The 20,564-nt window shown below is 42.0% G+C and overlaps 1 protein-coding gene across 1 annotated transcript in view; it reads left to right on the forward strand.

Moving 5' to 3' along the window:
• Positions 1 to 20,564, forward strand: part of TTI1 (TELO2 interacting protein 1) — a 46,552-nt gene that overhangs the window by 9,098 nt on the left and 16,890 nt on the right. Inside the window, exons 2-4 of the mRNA XM_069495578.1 lie at positions 7,868 to 10,210; positions 15,272 to 15,469; positions 18,755 to 18,903. Of these exons, the coding sequence (XP_069351679.1) occupies positions 7,909 to 10,210; positions 15,272 to 15,469; positions 18,755 to 18,903 (2,649 nt within the window). The 5' untranslated portion in view covers positions 7,868 to 7,908. The remainder of the gene's footprint in view (positions 1 to 7,867; positions 10,211 to 15,271; positions 15,470 to 18,754; positions 18,904 to 20,564) is intronic.

Raw genomic sequence — 20,564 nt, forward strand, 5'->3', positions numbered from 1 at the left:
TATTGGCAATTCTTAAATGTGAACTCCTGTCTCTGGGATCTAAATCCAGTCTTCCTTTCTATAGGCTAGTTATTCAAAGTTGGAAGTTTTGGAGATCATCTTGTCTGTTATGTTTTATTTGGGGTAGAGTACAGCCAAAATCTGGAGCTGTGACTGTCCTCTGAGAATGGATCTACCAAGATCCTCGCATAATGGATGAGATCAACTATTTGTGGGAAAAACTCACCCCAAGAGAAGAAGAGTATGGCAGTTTTTGCATAGAATCCAGTTCAGACATAGCTGATATCAAAACTCCATCAATGAGAGAACCAGATCTTGGATTATGGCCATTAATTCAACAAGCATTTATTGAATACCTGCTCTGTATGAGAAGCAATAAACAGACTAGTCAAAAATCACTGCCTCATAGAGCCTGTATTCTGGTGAGAGGAGAGAAACAATAAACAAATAGGTAGATAATCTGGTTTGACTGCTGGTGCTAAGTGCTATGGAGGAAAATTAGAAAGGCAGGGAAATGAGATAGGGAGTGCCAGGGTAGGGATGAGGATGAATTGTAGTGTTAAATAGGGGGTGATTGAGAAGGCCTTACTCAGAAGTCACATTTGAGCAAATCCCTGAAAGAGACGAGGGAGCCGCAAGGATTGGAGGGGCGGCAGGTGGGGGGGCACAGGAAGTGCAAAGACCCTGAGCAGGTGATCTCATCAGAATAACTGTGAGGCTGGGCTCACTTGCCTTGATGGCATCTCTGTCTTGTCTCTGCCTTTATTAGGTGCTATGCCTTTTCTCCTTTCTGGCCTTTTCTTGTGTCAGGACTTCTGCCTCAAGCAGCCTTCCCACACAGCCCCAAGCACATAGTCCCCCCCACCCCACCCCAAGTCCTTCTCCCCCCATGAGTGCTTCCCTGTTGGTATTCATTCTGTTTCCAAATTCCTTTTGGACTCCTTTTTTCCCACTTTTTTCACTTCTTGATTATATGATATAATAGGTACCTTGTGATCTTATCCTTTAAGTGTCTGTAAAGTGTAACACCATATCCTGTACCGATTGTTCCATTTGTCTTCACTACCTGTACATCATGGCCCAGGGATCTTACATAGCCCATCCCTGTTACAAAGCAGACGGAGGTGGGGAGGCGGGGAAGAAGCTGGGGGGGGGGGGGGTCTTGAGTTTATTCATGCTTTCCTGTTGCAGATCTCTTCTCCTCCCTCTGCCGTGGCTACTTTCCAGGACTACAGTGGAGGTGCACTAAACTAGGAAAGGTTTAAGATGGCCATTAGCAGTCAAGAACTGTTTGTTCCTGCTTATGTTTATTTAGTCACTATCTGAACTTGGAGTTGTTTTGTCTACTCACCCAGAGAATCCGCGTGTTCTGAATGCCTCATGCTAGTATAACTGTCTGGGCCAGAATGCCCCTATTGCTGTTGATTATATGAACATCAAACTTTGCTGCAGCATCACTTTCAATAATCAGGGTTACATTTTATAGGAGTAGAATCTAAGACCCCTAAGGCTCTAAATCTCTAAACAATTCTTTCTATAATTGACATATTGTCACACAAGTATGATTTCATGGCCATCCCATAAAGCTATATGATTGTCTTTTATAGTCGTGTCAAAGTAGCAATGTGTTATGCTGTCTTCCTTACAGAAAGCTGGTTTATATATTTCTGAGACTTTAACCCAGTCTTTTGAGGATTTCTGTGGTAAATCTTCATCTGTATAGTATTTTGTTGAGAGAATATACCCAGTTTATCCATTCCACTATCAATGGCTATTTGGGTCCATTTTAGGGTGATTGTGGATAGTGAATTCTGGAGCACATCTTTTGATAAGCTTATATATTCATGTCTGTTGGGTATGTATCAAAGAATGGGTATTGCTAGAACATAGAGCATATTCTATGTTCACTTTTAAAATAATAGATACTGCCAAAGAATTTTCCAAACTAGTTGTACTAATTTATACTCCCATCAGCACTGAACAAAAGTTCTAGTTGCTTCATATCCTTGCCAACACCTGTTATTTTCCTTTTTTTTTTTTTCCCCGCCTTTTTTTTCAAGTTAGCCCTTCTGGTGGGTATGTAATGATATTTCATTATGGTTTTAAATTGCTTTTTCCTAGCTAATGATATTGAATGTCTTTTCATATGTTTATTGGCCTTTTGGATGTCATTTTTTATGATATGTCTATTCAGGACGTTTCTATTTGGTTATCTTCTTCTTAATTTATAAATAAAACTCTTGTGTATTCTGGATATGAGTGTTTCATCCCAGATACATAGCAAATATCTTCCTTCACTTTATGGGTTGCCTTTTCACTCTCTTAGTAGTTTCTTTTGATGAACAGAAGTTCTTAACTTTAATGAAGATCAATTTTTTTAATGTATCCTATTTAAGAAATCTTTGCCTACTCCAAGATCACAAAGATGTTCTTCTCTGTTTTTATAAGCTTTATTGTGTTACATTTCACATTTAAATCTGGTGTGATGGAATCAAGATACAGTTTTGTTTTTTTTTTCATGTGGATGGCCAGTGATATGGCACCTTTAATTGAAAAGATATTCTTTTCCCTATTTCATTTCACTGTCACCTTTGTCAGGTGTGTGGGTCTGTATCTGGACTCTGTATTCACATGTGGTCTTACATCTGAATTCTCTTCTGCTCCATTAATATGTTTGTCTTTATGCTAATCACACACTGTATTTTCACTGTTGTACCTTTGTAGTGAATCTTGAAATCATAAAAATTCTGCTGGGATTTTGATTGAGATTATATTAACCAGCAGTACAAAATCTGGGGCAATCTTTGTCCTCCATGGGACATTTGGCCATGTCTGGAGATACTTTTGGTTGTCACACCTAGGGGAGTGTTTCTGGCATCTAGTGGAGAGATGGATGGTCAAGATGTAGAGGCCAAGGGTGCTGCTAAATATTCTACAGTGCGGATGGCCTCCACCAACAAATAATTATGCAGCCCAAATGGATACTCTAGAACTGAGAAATACAGTGTTTATAAATAAGAACCGAATGTAAGGTTTTAACAGCAAATTGGACTTAGCTCTTTATCTTTGATGTTCAGCAATTTGATTATGATGTGTCTGTGTGTGCTTTTCTTTGTATTGGTTAACTTGGGAGTTGCTGAGTTTCTTGAATCTGCAGGTTAACCTCTTTGATTTCTTTTAGATATTTTAATATTGTTTCTGGTCTATGCTATATTATCTTCTGGAACTCATTTATTCACGTGAGACCTTTTAATATATTCCACTTGTCTTCTATGTTCTTATCTGTGTTTACCATCCTTTTGTTTGCCTCAGTTTGGGTATTTTTAATCTCGCCTCCTGCTGAGTCTAATTTGCTATTAAAACCTTACGGTGGGTTTTTATTTATAAATACTATATTTCTCAGTTCTAGAGTATCCATTTGAATTTTTTTTATAGCTTGCAACCAATTCTGTGATAAAATTATTTATCCTTTCACTCTATCCATCTTTTCCTCTATTTCTTGATTTTATTAATCTTGGTTATTTCAAAGTTCTTGACTGCTAACATCAGTATTTAGGTCATCTGTGGGTATACTTCTAATGTCTATTTTTTCTCTTTTTATCAGTTACGTGGTTTTGCCTCCTCACATGTTTAAAAAAGTTCTTATTGTATACCATACATTATATAAAAGAATCATAGTGGCTCCATATATCTTAACTGAGAGATTTCCCCCTTTCTTCTGTTAGCTGAACACTTCAGTCCAATCCCGACTTTAGCTGGGTCACTGCTAGGTTGCAATTCTGGTGAGCAAACTTACTCTGGTTTGTCCTTGTTATTAGAGTGTGGTCCTTCAGGACTTTCAATTGAAGGCTTAAAAGTCTTTTTGTCTCCTCAGATTTGAAAGACTATGGGAGATTCAGTTATGCCCCTTAAAGAGTTTCCGCTTAGTTCTTTAGCCTACCACTTCACATAGCTTCAAAATTTGCTAGCTGTCTTAAGGAAGACATCAACCAAGTATGGGTCCCTCAGATCTTCAGTTTTGTTACTCTAGCTTTGAAGAACACCAGGATCTCTGCTGGTTTCTTTGTCCCCAGAAGCAATCTTCTTCCAGAAGTATAGTTGAGGTTTTTTTGAGGCCCCCCAAGATGGCAGTTTTGTCTCTCTGGCCCCACAGGACCATTAAAAGCATTGTGGTTTCTCCTTCCCCAGTGACAGCCACACCCTAATCCTGAGCCCATTTCCAGGAGCAGCAAATGCACCAAGGGGGGAAAAAAAACCCACAACAAAAAGCTACATTCTCCCTTACTAGTCTGTTAGTCCATCTAGTCCCTGTTACTTACACAAGTAATGGATGCTTTTAAGAAATGATTTTTGTAATTTATTTGGCTTTTTCTAGTCATCAGGAGTATTAGCCTGCCACACCCTACTGTATTTTGCATGAAAACAGAATTCGTACAGATGTTTTGGAGTGCTTACCATGTGCCAGATGCTCTTCTAGCTTCTGGATATAGGATTGCCCCTGCTGTCACAGAGCCCCCAGTCTAAAGTAGGTAAGACAGACATACACACAAATAATACAGCATGCTAAATACTGTGATAGAGGTGTGTGCAATAGTAGGAAAAAGAGGCAAATGTGAAATGGCTTCACCTGTTTAGAAAATGGCAAGTTTTATAATTTTACATGGTTGCAGGTTAGAGTTCAGGGGGTAAAGCAATGAGAGATGAGGTTGGCAAGACAGGCAGGGGCCTGATGCGGAAGGGCCCTGTATGCCGTGGTAGTGCCCAGGTGTGCCTATACCTAGAAGTGTTTGTACTTTAGGCAGCTGTGGAGAGCAGTTGGAGAGGAGTGATCATATTTTTTGTTTTAAAAAGATTACTAAAGTGTCAGTGTGAAATGTGGATTCAGCAAGGACAAGCACACAAGCCAAGGAGCCAGAGAGGAAGCTGTTAGAGTTGGCCCAACATTAAACAGGTAGTTATCATCATCAATAGATTGAAAGATGTCAAAGGGGTAGAATTTTGAAATGTAGGGAATGATGGGGTTAAGAGGGAGATGAAAGAAAACAGATTCCAAGGTTTCTAGTGAGTGAGGACCATAAATCACAAAGGGAACACAGTGAAAAGTAGATAAGTTCAGTTTTAGGCATACTGTGCGTGTTTCCCATTTTATTGGCTCTATTACAGTTTTTATTATATAATCTGAGTACATAGTTTAGGAACCAGGACCCTGGGGGACTCCAGGTTATCATCTTGAAACTCCTAAGGTGAATGAGAAAGATGCAGAGCCCTAAGCCATTGCCCTCACCCCAGCACTAACAAGAGACCCTCTGATTTTGTCTGATTTTTATACTAGGGCTTTCCACTTGAAGAAAGTTTTCCATGCTAAAAGGAAAAAAAATGACCAGTGTTTTCTTTTTAATTTATCTTCCCTTCTTGGGTCTCTGTTTTGACTTGTTTGAACAGAGTTCTTTTTCAAGTATCTTCCTCTGGTAGAATACATGGATGATACCTTATCTTGCATATTGTTCTTCCACCTTGACAGGTGACTGTCTTTACTGTATCTAGAGTTTGGGGGCCGCAGTCCTTTATTTGCAGTCGGTAAATGTTATTCCACTGTCTTTGAGCATCCATTGTTGCCAATGAGAAGTTCAAAGCCAGTTTTGTTTCTTCCTTTGGTAAGTTATTTGTTGTTTCTACCTGAAAGCATGTGTGATTTTTCTCACATTTAGAGTTCAGGAATTTTACCAGAATAAGGTCAGGCGTGTATCCTTCAGGCTTTTTAATCTCCAGATACATCTTTTAGCAGCTAAGAAAAATGTTGGTTCTCCCACATCTGTCCTCCAGGTCTCACAATTACCATCTCTTGTATTCCTGCTCAGGGTTAAGATAGCTCTGCTTGATCTTCCAGGCCACTAATTGGGTCTCAGCAATTAACCATCTTAAAAAAAAAAAAAAATTCATCAATTGAGTTTTTTATGTGTGAAAAATCATGTTTTTAATTCTAAGAAATATCTTTTATCTTGTAATTGAACTTCCTTAATTGGTCCGGTTGTTGTTATTATTATTCAAATCTTGTCTGCCTCTTTTAGTGGTTCTGTTACTTTATTAATAAGATTCACCACCTCAAGGAGTGCTGAAATGCTTTTCCTGCCTCTGACTGCTGGATCCCATTAAGCATTTGTCTTCCTTGCCTATGTATTGATCCAACTACCCGTGTCCCAGGTAGGGGATGGCACAGCAGCCTCTGCATCGTCATTGTATGAGCTGGTGCCAGTGGGGTATCATTAGACCCAAGCCAAGCTTTGTGCCTGGCGTTTTTCTAGCCTGGGATAGGAAAAATTCTTCCCTTCCCTGGCTTCTTAGTGCTTTAGAGACCAGGAGATATCCCCCGAAGAAGCCTCACAGAGACCAGCAGTGCCTTTCCTCACAGGGGTCCATGGAGCTCAGGGGGCCATACCTCTGTCCAGAGTATCAGAGTCTTGATTGTGCCCTGGAGCCCCTCTTGACCCGAGGGGAAAATTGGCACCAGTGCTGGCTCTGGATTGAGCAGGTCTTGCCACACCCACCAAGCACCACTTGCCTGCCAGTCGATAGCCACTGGGTTCAGGAGTGTTCATGGAACCGGGGGTAGAGAGAGGCAGCAGAAGCACCTTCTTGTCATCATCTTTTCAGAAGCCCCCAGCAAGTAGACAAAAAGAAAGCGAGACCACCAGACTAAATGATCACTAAGCCTCCATCCACTGCCAGCGTTTTACAGTTGCACACATTTATGCTTTCCACCTTAGCTCAGTCCTCAGTACCCTTGGGCCACGCTTTTATGTCTTCCCAGCATGCTCTGCTTCCCCAAAGGGAATATTTGAGACTTTTATTTCTCTCCTCAAGCCCTCTGTTTATCCTCCTTCTTGTTCACTGTCAGTCCATGACTTTGAATTTCTCTTCAGAGAGAAAAGAAAGACTCTGGGGTATTAAGTTGCTCAGCTTCTTCGCTTACCTATAAACCTGTCTCCTTTGCCTGCCTGCCTGCCTGCCTGCCTGCCTGCCTGCCTGCCTGCCGTCCCCCTTTCCATCCTGCTGGAATCTGTCTTCTCCCGTGATTTCTGTGATAGCGTGTCCTCCTGGTTTTCCCATCTTTCTGGGCCCCCCTGTCATTTTGTGTTGCTTTCATTCTCACTCCGTTCTGATTCTTCTCCTGTATTACTGGCTGCCAAGGTATCTTTTCAGTGCATAAAGTTGACCATATCACCCCTTGCTTAAAATCTCTCAATGGCAAGAACAGGCTAAACTAATCTGTAGTGGTAGAAGTCAGGTAGTGGTTACCTCTGGGCAGGGGGGATAGGAATTGATTGCAAAAAGGCACAAGGGAGTTTTCTGGGGGGCTGGAGATATTCTCTGTCATACTTTGGGTAGTGGTTACATGGGTACTGAGCTGTACATTAAGATAGTACATTTTACTCTATGTACACCTCAATTTTAAAAAGACAAAACTTTCAGTGGCTCTCTTTCACTACCGGTTAAAACCCAAACTCCTTAGAATAGCCCACAGATTCCTATTCATTCATCCCTCAAGTCGTGACTCAGACATATTTCTTGTAAAACCTCCCCGGCTTTCCCAGGGATATGACTCTTCCCCACTCAGTTAGGACCATAAGCATAGGCCTGTCCTAATCCTTAAGAGACTGTATTGCAGCTGTACATTTACTTCCCTTGCTAGACTGGGGGACCCCTAAGAATAGGAGCCATTTCATTTTCATTTCATTGCACCACTCGTGCCTTGTGCAGTGGCTGGCACATAGGCGCCTCGTAAATGTCTGTTGAATGAATGAATGCAAGTTCACTTTGTATTTGCTTTGAGCGTGACCTCCTTTACTGAAAAGTTTCCTCCCTCCAGCCTGCAGGATGTTTCCTCAGTGAGAAGAACGCTATTGCACAATGGCAGTTTTTGATACTCCTGAGGAGGCCTTTGGTGTCTTACGTCCAGTCTGTGTTCAGCTCACAAAGACCCAGACAGTGGAGAACGTGGAACATCTGCAGACCCGATTACAAGCTGTGAGTGACACTGCCCTTCAGGAACTCCAGCAGTACATCCTCTTCCCTTTGCGATTTACCCTGAAGACCCCAGGTCCCAAAAGAGAGCGCTTGATCCAGAGTGTGGTGGAATGCCTCACATTTGTCCTCTCTTCAACATGTGTGAAAGAACAAGAGCTTCTCCAGGAACTCTTTTCGGAACTCTCTGCTTGTCTGTATTCACCCAACTCCCAAAAACCCGCAGCTGTGTCAGAGGAGTTGAAATTGGCTGTGATCCAAGGACTCAGCACATTAATGCACTCGGCTTACGGGGACATCATCCTGACTTTTTATGAGCCCTCCATTCTGCCGCGTTTAGGATTTGCTGTATCTTTACTGTTAGGCCTAGCAGAACAGGAGAAATCAAAGCAAATTAAAATTGCTGCCTTAAAATGTTTACAGGTTCTACTCTTTCAATGTGATTGTCAAGACCATCCAAGGTCCTTGGATGAGCTTGAACAACAGCAGCTGGGGGATTTGTTTGCTTCTTTTTTACCTGGAGTCTCAACTGCACTGACCAGGGTTATCACAGGAGACTTTAAACAAGGTCACAACATTGTTGTATCTTCCCTAAAGATCTTTTACAAGACAGTGAGCTTCATTATGGCCGATGAACAGCTCAAAAGAATCTCAAAGGTCCAAGCAAAGCCTGCAGTTGAGCACAGAGTAGCAGAGCTGATGGTTCACAGAGATGCAGATTGGGTAAAAAATACTGGCGACAAGTTGACTATCCTTATTAAAAAGATAATTGAGTGTGTTTCAGTTCACCCACACTGGAAGGTGAGGCTGGAATTGGTAGGACTTGTGGAGGACCTTCTTTTGAGGTGCAGTCAGTCACTGGTTCAATCTGCTGGTCCCCTTCTGAAGGCTTTGGTGGGGCTAGTAAATGATGAGAGTCCTGAAGTCCAAACCCAGTGCAATAAAGTCCTGAGACATTTTGCAGATCAGCAAGTAGTAGTGGGCAACAAAGCCTTCGCTGACATCTTGTCGGAAAGCCTGCATTCCCTCGCCACTTCTCTTCCCCGCCTAATGAACTCTGAAGATGATCAGGGCAAATTCTCTACTCTTTCCTTGTTACTTGGTTATCTGAAACTCTTGGGCCCAAAGGTAAACTTTGTCCTCAATTCTGTGGCCCATCTCCAACGCCTTTCCAAAGCACTCATCCAAGTTCTAGAACTAGATGTGGCTGACATCAAGATTGTGGAAGAACGGCGTTGGAACTCTGATGATCTGAATGCTTCTCCAAAGACCTCAGCTGCACAACCATGGAACCAAATGCAGAGGAGATATTTCCGCTTCTTCACTGATGAAAGGATTTTCTTGCTCTTAAGGCAAGTTTGTCAGCTTCTTGGTTATTATGGGAACCTTTATTTGCTTGTGGATCACTTTATGGAACTGTACCACGAATCTGTGGTTTACCGGAAACAAGCCGCCATGATCCTTAATGAACTGGTTGCAGGGGCTGCTGGGCTGGAGATGGAGGATCTTCATGAAAAACACACTAAAACAAGCCCAGAGGAACTAAGAGATATCGTGACATCTATACTTGAAGAATACACGAGTCAAGAAAATTGGTATTTGGTTACCTGTATGGAAGCTGAGGAAATGGAAGAGGAGCTCATGATGAAGGAGCCGGGCCTCCAGGCCATCACAGCTGGTGCACACACCCACCAAGTTACATCTTTTCTAGCCTTCTCAAAACCAAGTCCCACTATTTGCTCCATGAACAGCAACATCTGGCAAATATGCATCCAGTTGGAAGGAATTGGCCAGTTTGCATACGCACTAGGAAAAGACTTCCGTTTGCTCTTAATGTCAGCCCTCTATCCAGTACTGGAGAAGGCTGGAGACCAAACCCTACTTATAAGTCAGGTGGCTACCAGCACCATGGTGGACATTTGTCATGCTTGTGGCTACGGCTCCCTGCAGCACCTGATCAATCAAAATTCAGACTATTTAGTGAATGGGATCTCTTTAAATCTGCGTCATCTGGCGCTGCACCCTCATACCCCAAAGGTCTTAGAAGTCATGCTGCGGAACTCAGATGCTAGCCTGCTTCCTTTGGTGGCAGATGTGGTTCAAGATGTCTTGGCCACCCTGGACCAATTTTACGATAAGAGAGCTGCCTCCTTTGTCAGTGTTTTGCACGCCCTGCTGGCAGCATTAGGTACATTGAGAGCCCTTTTTAATGCTGATTTGGGGGTCAAGACTCAGTATCCTAGTTTGCCTCGCCTTGTTTTTTGCGTTGTTTGTGGTTATGCTCTGGAGGACATTGTGACTAGTTGTCTCCCCGGTCCACGTGTTACAGTGGGGTTTCACTGTTTATTTTTTATACTTTCAGTAATCTCCACCATTTATTGAGCTCCTGCTCTGTGCCAGGGATATAAACCCTGCAGACTAAATGTAAACATTATTCTTACTTTATAAATGAAAAAACTAAGGGTCAATGAGATCTTACTTAGCCAGGTCACACAGTTATTAAAGGGTAAAGTCAGGGTTTATGACAATTTTGTTCTTTCCAATATACCAAACCGCTCCTGATGATACTTAGAGTTAGCAGTACCTATACTAATGAAGAACAGGAATAACATGAATTATTCAGGCTATATATAGTCTAGAACAGTATCGTCTAATAGAACTCTCTGTGTAATAGAAATAATCTATATCTGTTCCGTCCACTGCAGTAGCCACTAGCCACACATGGCTAGTGCAACTGAGAAACTGAATTTTTAATTTTATTTTAATAGGTCCATGTAGCTAATGACTACCATTACTGGACAGAACAGGTCTAGAAACTTCCTTTTAACCTTTTAATTGTCTCAGTTGGTTTGAGTTTCTCTTCTTCCCTTTGATCTTTTTGGGTGACTGCTGGAGATGTTAGCTACCATTAGAATGGCAAAATTTTGGGCAGCAGTTATAAGAGGAAAAAAAAAAAAAAAACCCCTCAAGGCCAGGCACAGTGGCTCACACCTATAATCCTAGCACTCTGGGAGGCCGAGGCGGGAAGATCGCTCGGGGTCAGGAGTTCGAGACCAGCCTAAGCAAGAGCGAGACCCCATCTCTACTAAAAATAGAAAGAAATTAGCTGGACAACTAAAAATATATAGAAAATATTAGCGAGGCATGGTGGCGCATGCCTATAGTCCCCATCTACTCGGGAGGCTGAGGCAGGAGGATCACTTGAGCCCAGGAGTTTGAGGTTGCTGTGAGCTATGATGATGCCACGGCACTCACTCTACCCTGGGCAACAAAGCAAGACTCTTTCTCAAAAAAAAAAAAAAAAAAAAAAATCCCTCAAATGGACAATCAATCTTTGAATTGAAAAATAATACATACCTGGGTCCCTTTTATCCAAAGAGCATATTTCTGTTATTTATTTCAGTACTGCTAGTAGCCTCTGAGGCAGGTGGAAAAGGTCACTGGCCTCATTTTGGCAGTTGGCTTTATAGCCAAAGTCATGTAAGATACTTTGTCATGGAAGGTGACTACGGCAGGGACAGTCCTCTGCCCTGTAGCTGACACCATTCCAACGTTCATTTATTCATTCATGAACATTCACATACAACATAAATGTTCTTTTATTCATTCCTTCAATAAAGAATGCCTGCCACGTGTCAGACACTGCTAAGTAGTGAAGATACAGCAGTGAACAAGATGAATAAACTCGTGGAGCTTTCCTGCAACTGTGGGAGATGATAAACAAGTAAACAAATCATTAAACAAGCTCATTGCCGATTCCGATAAGCACTGTGGAGGAACAAACACCTTGATGCAAGGGATAACAGACAGGCTACTTGCAGTTGAGTGGAAAGGGAGACCCTGACTGAGGAAGCGACACTAGAGCTGAGACCTGAAGGGTGAGAAGGGCCCATCAGTACATACAGGGCTGTCACATTCTTTTTATGATTTTTAAGAATGTCCAGGCAAAGGGAACAGCAGGTGCAAAGGCCCAGAGGGAAGAAGGGGTTGGGGGTCTTTGGAGAATGGAAAAGAGGCCATTGTGGAAAGAGTGGTATAAGATGAAGTTGGAGAGGAGGTCAAGGACAAATCCTGCAGGGCCTCACAGGCCAAGGGAAGGAGTTTGGATTTTATTTTACAGCTTCTCAGAAGCCTGTGTAGTGGGCTAGTCACTGGGGAGTCAGCGATGAGCAAGACACGCCTGGGCCCACCCTCAGGTCACCCCTCCTAAGACTGACTAGCTGCTTATGCAGACTGGGACTGGCTCCCCCAGGCCAAATATATCCCACCTTTACTGTTCTGGGGAGTCATATTTCAATTTGAGATGAAAAAAAAAAATGTTAAGGAAAGTCCTATGAAATATCTCAGGCGATATCTCAATTTGGGCCTTGAAAATTGAATTGCCTTAGATTCCTGATGTCTGGGATCATCTCTGAAGGAGGAATGTTGAGAATCATGTGTAGCACTTTTTTTAAAAAATTGAGGTAGGCCGGGCGCGGTGGCTCACGCCTGTAATCCTAGCACTCTGGGAGGCCGAGGCGGGTGGATCGCTCAAGGTCAGGAGTTCGAGACCAGCCTGAGCAAGAGCGAGACCCCGTCTCTACTAAAAATAGAAAGAAAATTATCTGGCCAACTAAAATATATATATATAAAAAAAAAAATTAGCCGGGCATGGTGGCGCATGCCTGTAGTCCCAGCTACTCGGGAGGCTGAGGCAGTAGGATCGCTTAAGCCCAGGAGTTTGAGGTTGCTGTGAGCTAGGCTGACGCCACGGCACTCATTCTAGCCAGGGCAACAAAGCAAGACTCTGTCTCAAAAAAAAAAAAAAAAAAAAAATTGAGGTGGAGGAGGGGGAGTCTTCCTTGTAGAAAGGGAAATGGAGATGGTTAAGATTGACTCTGGGGCATCCTAGGAACAGAAGCAAAGTTAAAGACAGCTTTTCTGAAAGTTTTCACATAACCCAGAATATACTTGCTTTTTGAATACTAAATAGTACTGAGCTGGAGTTGGTACAGTCACAAATTGAAGTAGCCCATTATGCTAGCAGTTCTGTTTGTCATCAGATTATCTAACTGATGGGCCACTCTTTTAAGATGGGAGTGGAAATTTGGTCTCAGAGAACTGAAAAGTCTCTGAGACTAAAAGAACCCAGTACATGTTTTAGGAAATTGAGTTACCATAAACACAGTGTTTCACATGCATTGACTAAAAAGCATTAGATGCCACAGTAAGGACAAGAACCATCAGTTAAATTACTACTTAGTACCAACTACTAGTTGGCTAATTATTCGTAACAAGAAAAAAATAGGATGTCTTTGAAAATAAGAAAGTATTTATGTCTCATATTTCAGAACTTGGAGATGGTGCCATATCCATACGTATAGGGCTGCTACATTCTTTTTATGGTTGCATAGTATTCCATTGTGTGGCTGCACCATAGTGTGTTTAACCAGTCCTATCTTGGTAGGCATTTTGGTTGTTTGCAATTTTTTGCCAACACAAAAAAATGCTGCAGTGAATATCTTTGGAGGTGACTTTGAACATGCCTCAGGGTATCAACAGGATGAATTCCTGAAAGAAATGCTCTGGTTTAAAGGGTATTACATGTAAATTTTTGATAGAGAGTATCAAATTGCTCTCCTAAGAGGTTATACCATTTTAAACTCCATCACTAATGTAAGAGAGTGCCAATTTTGCCACGCCCTCTCCCACACTGTATATTACTAAGCTTTTGATCTTTGCTAATCCAATGGGAGAAAAATAGCACCTTATTATAGTTTTAATTTGCATTAAGAGTGAGGTTGAGCTTCTTTTCATATGTTTAAAAGCCATTTGTGAGCAAAGACATTTTAATGTCTGGCACTAGCCTTGAATCTAGAAATAATCTTTGCAGCGTGTCTAGTCTTAGCAGTGTAAATGCTGGATCCGGGCTTTAACTATTTGGGAACCAATTCCTTAGAGTACACTGAGTACCTGGTTTACAGCTGGGGATGGGACATTGAAGAAATGTCATAATTGATCCCTACGTATAGGAACTTCCAGATACCGGGTTGAAGGCTCTCATCACAAGCATTTGCTCTCTGCTGCTCCCTGTTGCCTGGCCCCATCATTTCCCATCTGCTGTTGCCCTGGCTCTGTGCAGATGCTCCTTGATGAAAAGGAGATTAGCAAATGCTAAAGGTTAGCAGTCTTTTTCCCTCCAGTCTGCAAAAGAGGGCACTGGACCAGAGCAGCGGTTTTCAGGCCGGGGGATTTTTTGGTGGTTGTTTCATTCTTTAAGTATAAAGAGGTTTTTTTGAATTGAAGGCTTTGGGGGACCCCCGATCTACAAAAATGGTTAAAATTAGAGCTGCTCTATGTGGAGAAGGGATAGAGACCCTGGAACCCTCTCCCTCAGCCTGCCGTCTCTTGGTGCCTTCCCTGTTGTTATCCCTAAGACGTTTCTGCAGAGCCCTAAGGCTCCTCAAGGCACAGTTTGGAAACCACTGGACTCAGTGGTGTTTAAGGTTTCTTTGGTGACATATCAGGGGCATCAGAGCATCACCAAAGAAGGTAATGCTTTAGGGAGAGAATGACCAGCCTTCTGAAGTATTTTATGTCAGAAATACAGTATGAGACTGTCCATTCTCAAGCTCTGTAGAGCCTGTATTCTGCTAATGACTATTACTGTGCTGTACTCAGAATTTTGTCACTTGCACGTGTTCAATCTCATGTATGTTTTCATTCAGCGTATATTTTGAGCACCCATTCTCTTCTCAGCATATCGAATTTGGATTTCTAGTGGTGACTAATAGAGCGCAGAGCATAATGGGAAATTCTGATGCTGAATAGTACATACAAAATAAATACATAATTACAAATTGTGGTGAGTTGATATGAAGAGAAATAATATGGTACTATTATAGATGACATCATATAGGTGACCTAAGTTAGATTTGGGAGTCAAGGGATGGTTTTATTGGGCAAGTTCTGTTTGTACTGAGACATGAAAAGGGACTTGGAATTAATCAGATGTAAAGTGGGGGTGAAGTATTCCAGACAGCAAGGGCAGCATATGCAAGGGTTGTAGGTAGGAAAATGCGTGGCACTTTGAAGGAACTGGAAGATGGTCAGTTAATGAGCATCTGGGAGTGACAGAAGAGATTGGAGAGGCAAGTAGGGACTGGATCATGTGGGGGCCATGCAGCCATGGCAAAGATCTTATTCTATGTATAAAGCACTAATGTCTGTTGTTAATAACCAAGTGATCATTATAACACTTTATTTACAGCCCAGTGGTTCCCAGACACAGGTGATCTCGGGCAACTCCAAGAGCAAAATGTAGGGGAAGAGGGAAGTCATTTGCACCAAAGACCAGTAACTCTTGAGAACAGTACCACAGCAGAAGACATTGAACAGTTTCTGCTGAACTACCTCAAAGAGAAGGATGTAGCAGATGGAAATGTCTCGGATTTTGATAATGAAGAAGGTAACTTTATTTTGGTTTACCTGTTTTTTTCTTTTTGAAGCTGATTATTGTAAAAATAATGGTACATCATTACAGGGAGTTTGGAAATAAGAGAAGTCACTTACAACCTCACCATGCTAATATAGCCATTCTCATTTTTTGTGTAATCTTTTTAAATTCTTTTTTATTGCACACCTTTTTACATGGTTTCAGCTGTAGTTTGAATGCATTGTGCCCTTTTTGTGTTTAGTTTTAAGCAACTCTCCATGTTGCTAGAGAGATTTCATAAATAATATTTTAATAGCTGCTACTAAGTGTCCATTCCCCTGTGGGATATTTAGGCTGCTTCTAGCTTTCACTCTAATAAACAGTGCTGCAGTGGATGATTCTGTGCACGTGACCTTTTCTTTTTTTGCATATTTCTTTAAATTCCCAGAAGTGGGATTTCTGGGTCAAGGATATGAACATAATTTAATGCTTGCCAAATTGCCTTTCAAAAAGGTTGTGCCAGTTTATATCTTTCCTTCAGCAGTGCAGGATTAATACTGGTTTCACCACAACCTTGCCAACAATGGCTGTTACCAATTTTGCTTTTTCCTAAATTAATAGGTAAAAAATGGTTCTTGTTATTTACCTTACATTTCTTTGATTACTGGCAAGGCTGAATGTCTTTCCGTATGCTTCTTTCTTAACAGTTTTTTTTTTCTTATGCTCATTGTCTATTCATATGCTTTGTCCATTTATTCACTGGTGGGAGATTTCAATGTTTTTCTTACCAATTTATATGATAAGAAAGGAGTTCAGGCTAGTTGAAGCTCTGGCCTGTTGTTTTATTCACAAGCTCAATCTGGAGCTTCAGGTCACGGAAGGATTAATAAATTATTAGAATCTCCTCTGCAAATATAAAATGCCAAGTCATAATGAGCTTGGTGGTCTCAGAACTATCCTAAATCGAACTGAGTCCCAAATTAGTTTGTTAGGTTGGAATTGAACAGAATTTTTTTTTTTTTCTTTTTCTTTTCTTCTTTTTTTTGACAATCTGTACTCTGAGACTGTAGTGAACTGAAGCCAATACTTCCAGGATAAGAGGAAACAGTAGCTGGATGCAACTAAGTACAACAAATTTCTCCTAAATAGCAAGGAAGCATCACAGGCCCCAAGTAATGATTTATGCAGAGTTGAGCTTTGCTCTCCCCAAGGACAGAGTTTTCTCATCAGAAATCTATCAGGCTTTTTCTTCTCAGATTTGTTTCTTGAGCCAACCAATCCTTCTTTTCATGAACTGCATCCCTCACCCAAACCTGGCAACACTGAAGAAGGGGATGCATTCTGATCCCCCATAATCTGGATTTGCCATTCTTGTTTAAAATTTGAGCATTGTCAGTGAATCCATTCCTTTGTGACTGGCATCATCTAGTTCTAGTTGATCTTCACTAGGAACAGACTGAATGAATCAAACCCTTCTCCCAATAGCAGAAAAATCCACAACCCTCAAATAACATTCTGCAATAGGTGAATTTCAAACAGCAAATCCTCCTCTGGGGGGAAGAAAAAGCACAGCCCCATCATTATGATTATCATTCGTCAGGTACACACTACATACTTGGCATTCTAAGGAATGTTTGGCTTGATGTTGGTTTGACCTGAGTTTTCTGTTTTAACCACATAAATGTACCTTGTCCATCTGAGGTCCCTTTCTCTAAGAAACTCAAGCATTCTACAAATGCATTTTCATTTATCTTTTCAGCATCTGTTAGAGACAGGTGCGGCCTCTACTGTAAAATTCTGTCTTTCCAGCAGAGGAAACTGAAATGGGAAAAAGTTAAGGGAGCGATGCTCAGCTCAGTGGAAATGAGCACAGCTGGTAATAGGGGCTTGGATGCAGGACTGGGGGCTGTAAGTAGATAGAGGAAAATTTTTCGGGGATTTTGGCCTGGGTTTCATGCAACTCTCAAGTCTTTTTTGTTGCTTTAATTTATAAACTTACACCTATCTCATGCAATGCAGCACTCTAGGCAGTGAGAGAATGGCAATACCTGGTAGCATTAATCTGTTTTAACCCTCTTATCAGCATGTGAGGTATATATGCTGTATCCCTTTTCTCCAGATGAGAAGTTGCTAGTAGGTTGTGGAGGCCTGACTTAAACCAACCTCCTCTAACCAAACCTCATGCCCCATCTATTGGACCAAGCTACCCTAGCTACCAAGATCAGTAAGGCTTGTTTCTGGCCATCAGAAATTCCTACAGGCTGGTGGAGAAGACAGACGTGCAGCCCCCATTGTCAAAGGATGAAGCAAGAGGAAAGGAAAGAGTGAAGGGCGGAGCAAAGACCAGCCATGGAACTCCGCAGCCTCAAGGCTCCAACTGAGAACCCTGCTGTCTTGTGTTTTTATTTTAAATATTTATTAATGTAAATTTAGAAAAGACCAAAGGCATATGGAAAAAATTTAAATTATCTATTATCTTATTACCTCATCACTGTTAATATTTTGTTGTACTTCTTCCCATGCAAAAATTTATACAATAGTGCTCATGCTGCATATGCAATTTTGTATCATGCTTTTTCTCTTTTTAACGTAATATTATTTCACAAATATTTCCCCTTGTCATTAAAACCTTTGCTAAATACAAATTTTAAGGACCTCAAAACATGCCATCATGTGGCTGTACCAAAGTTTATATAGCCATTCCCCCTTGAGTGGAGGGTGTCTTAGTCCATTCATGCTGATGTAACAAAGCACCTGAGACTGGGTAATTTTTAGAGAACAGAAATTTATTTTGTCACAGTTCTGGAGGCTGGAAAGTCCAAGATCAAGGTGCTGGTAGGTTCAATTGTCTTGTGAGGGCTGCTCTCTGCTTCTTGCTGTATCTTCCTGAGGGGAGGAACGCTGTGTCCTCACATGGTGGAAGGTAAAAGGGAAAGTCAGCTGAACACTGTGTGAAGCCTCTTTTATAAGAGCCTTAATCTCATTCATAAGGGAGAGGCCCTCGTGACCTAATCACCTCTTAAAGGCCCCACCTCTTAATACTATGACATTGGCCATTAAGTCTCAACACTTGAATTGGGGGGTGGGGGGGGACACATTCAAATCCTAGCAAGGGTTTTTCCCAGTTTTTAGCTATTACTGATGCTGTTGTGAACATCTTGACTTGTACAGCTTGACCCAAATTTCAGATGGTTTCCTTAGGATACATTCCTGGACATTTTCATCTTATAAGTCCTATTCCTGAGTCCAAAGCTGAGGGTCAGGCTGGGTTGGGGCATCTTGCATAAGACACTGTCCCCAGTTATGCTCTTTTTCCAGAGGAGCAGTCAGTCCCTCTCGAAGTGGACGAGAGTGATACCCGTCCAGATGTGGAGCCACCGCTGCCAGTGCAGATTCAAATAGCCACAGACGTCATGGAGCGCTGCATCCACTTGTTATCAGACAAAAACCTGCAAATCCGCCTGAAGGTCAGTGTGCGGCCCCCTCTCTGCATTCACACAGCATCAGGACTGAGGTGTGGCCGGGTTGGCAGTGGCTACACAGATGAGCAAGTAGATTCCCTTATCTCATGGTCCATGTGTGGTGGCCAAGAGAAGGCATCGAGAGGAATTTATCTCTGGGGTGACAGTTTTACATCTTTCTGTGTCAGTTCAGATACCAACAGGGAGCTGAGCCCCTTGCATTAAAAACCACAAAGTCTGGGGATTCATTCAATCTCCAAGGGAAAGGATATCATTTTCTGAGCCGACTCAATGTGGGATGCAGGTTTTAATACTTTAAAGTGGTCATTCTTCCAAAGCTAACACTAGCCCTTATCTCTGTTTCTCTTTCCATTTTCATCCCAGGAAAAACTCCAGCACTTCATAATATTACATCCTGATTTGCTGGCAATTTCCCAAGCAGCACTCCATCAGCAAGGGCTTAAAATATACAGTAGTGACTTCAGTAACAGGACAGTGGAGTGGGATGGTAGTGGGGGCCAGGGCTTTCAGAATCGCCCGGAAGATCCTCACCCAAAGGAAAACAACACTCCTCTCTATTCCCAAGCAGGAGCGAGCAACACAGCTGCTTTAGTGACGCCCAGTTAGTGACGAGAGCATGTTGCCTTGCTCAGGGGTGATGGGCTAAGAAACCCTCATCTACAGATTATCTCAGATCTCAGGGTCTGTGTTTTGTTTAGTCTTCCAAGGACACTGCTTAGCATTATCTGTTGTTCCATTTAGCAAGCGCTTTTGAGTGCTTGTTCCATTCAAGGCTTTAGTGTAGGTGCTTGGGTGATACCATCAGCAAACTCCAGTATATTCTTCAAAACCCTCCCTTTTATGGAGGCTTTGTAGCAGCTGTATTCACACCATAATTATTAACAGTGTCAGTTGGAGTCAGAGCTACATAGCTGAGTTCCAATCCTAATTCTGCCCCCTACTAGCTGTGTGACCTTGAGTACATTAATTCACCTTTTTAAGCCTCAACATCTTCATCTGCAAAATGGAGATAATGGTACCTAACTCACAGAGTTGTGGGTTATAAAACAGTTAGCATGAAGTATGTATGACACATACAGTCATTCATTCATTCACTAAATGCTAATCGAGGACTACCACAGGCCAAGCAGAAGGTGTATAGAAGGGAATGATGCAAACATGATCCCTGACTTTATGGAACTCCTGTCTGTTGTAGGAAGAGAGGCAACTCACACACACAAGTCGAGGAAATGCTATCAAGATAATGAGCAGGTTCCATATGATAGAACATAGTAATTCGCCCATGTAGCAGATATGTATTGAGAACCTACTCTGTACCAAGCCTTGTTGAGTAAGACAGAGCTTATGTGCTGATTTAGACTAGGTCCTTGGGGAAAGCCTCTCTCAGATGGTAACATTTCTAAAAGTTGAGAAGAAGCTACCCATGCAAAGGGGCAAAAGCAGGGAGAAGAACATTCCAGGCAGAGGGGGAAAATGTGCATCTTTGAATCAGTGAAATATAATGTAACTTGTCCAGTTAGTGACAGAGTTCAAATTCAAAGCCAGTCAGTGATACCAGGGCCACTTCCACTGTACTACCCTGCTCTCCACTGTACTACTGAGCCTTTCCTTGTTCCCCTGCCTAGCTAGTCACCCCCAACGGCAGG

The sequence above is a fragment of the Eulemur rufifrons genome, chromosome 20 (genome assembly GCF_041146395.1).
Source record: "Eulemur rufifrons isolate Redbay chromosome 20, OSU_ERuf_1, whole genome shotgun sequence".
In the NCBI taxonomy this organism is placed as follows: domain Eukaryota; kingdom Metazoa; phylum Chordata; class Mammalia; order Primates; family Lemuridae; genus Eulemur; species Eulemur rufifrons.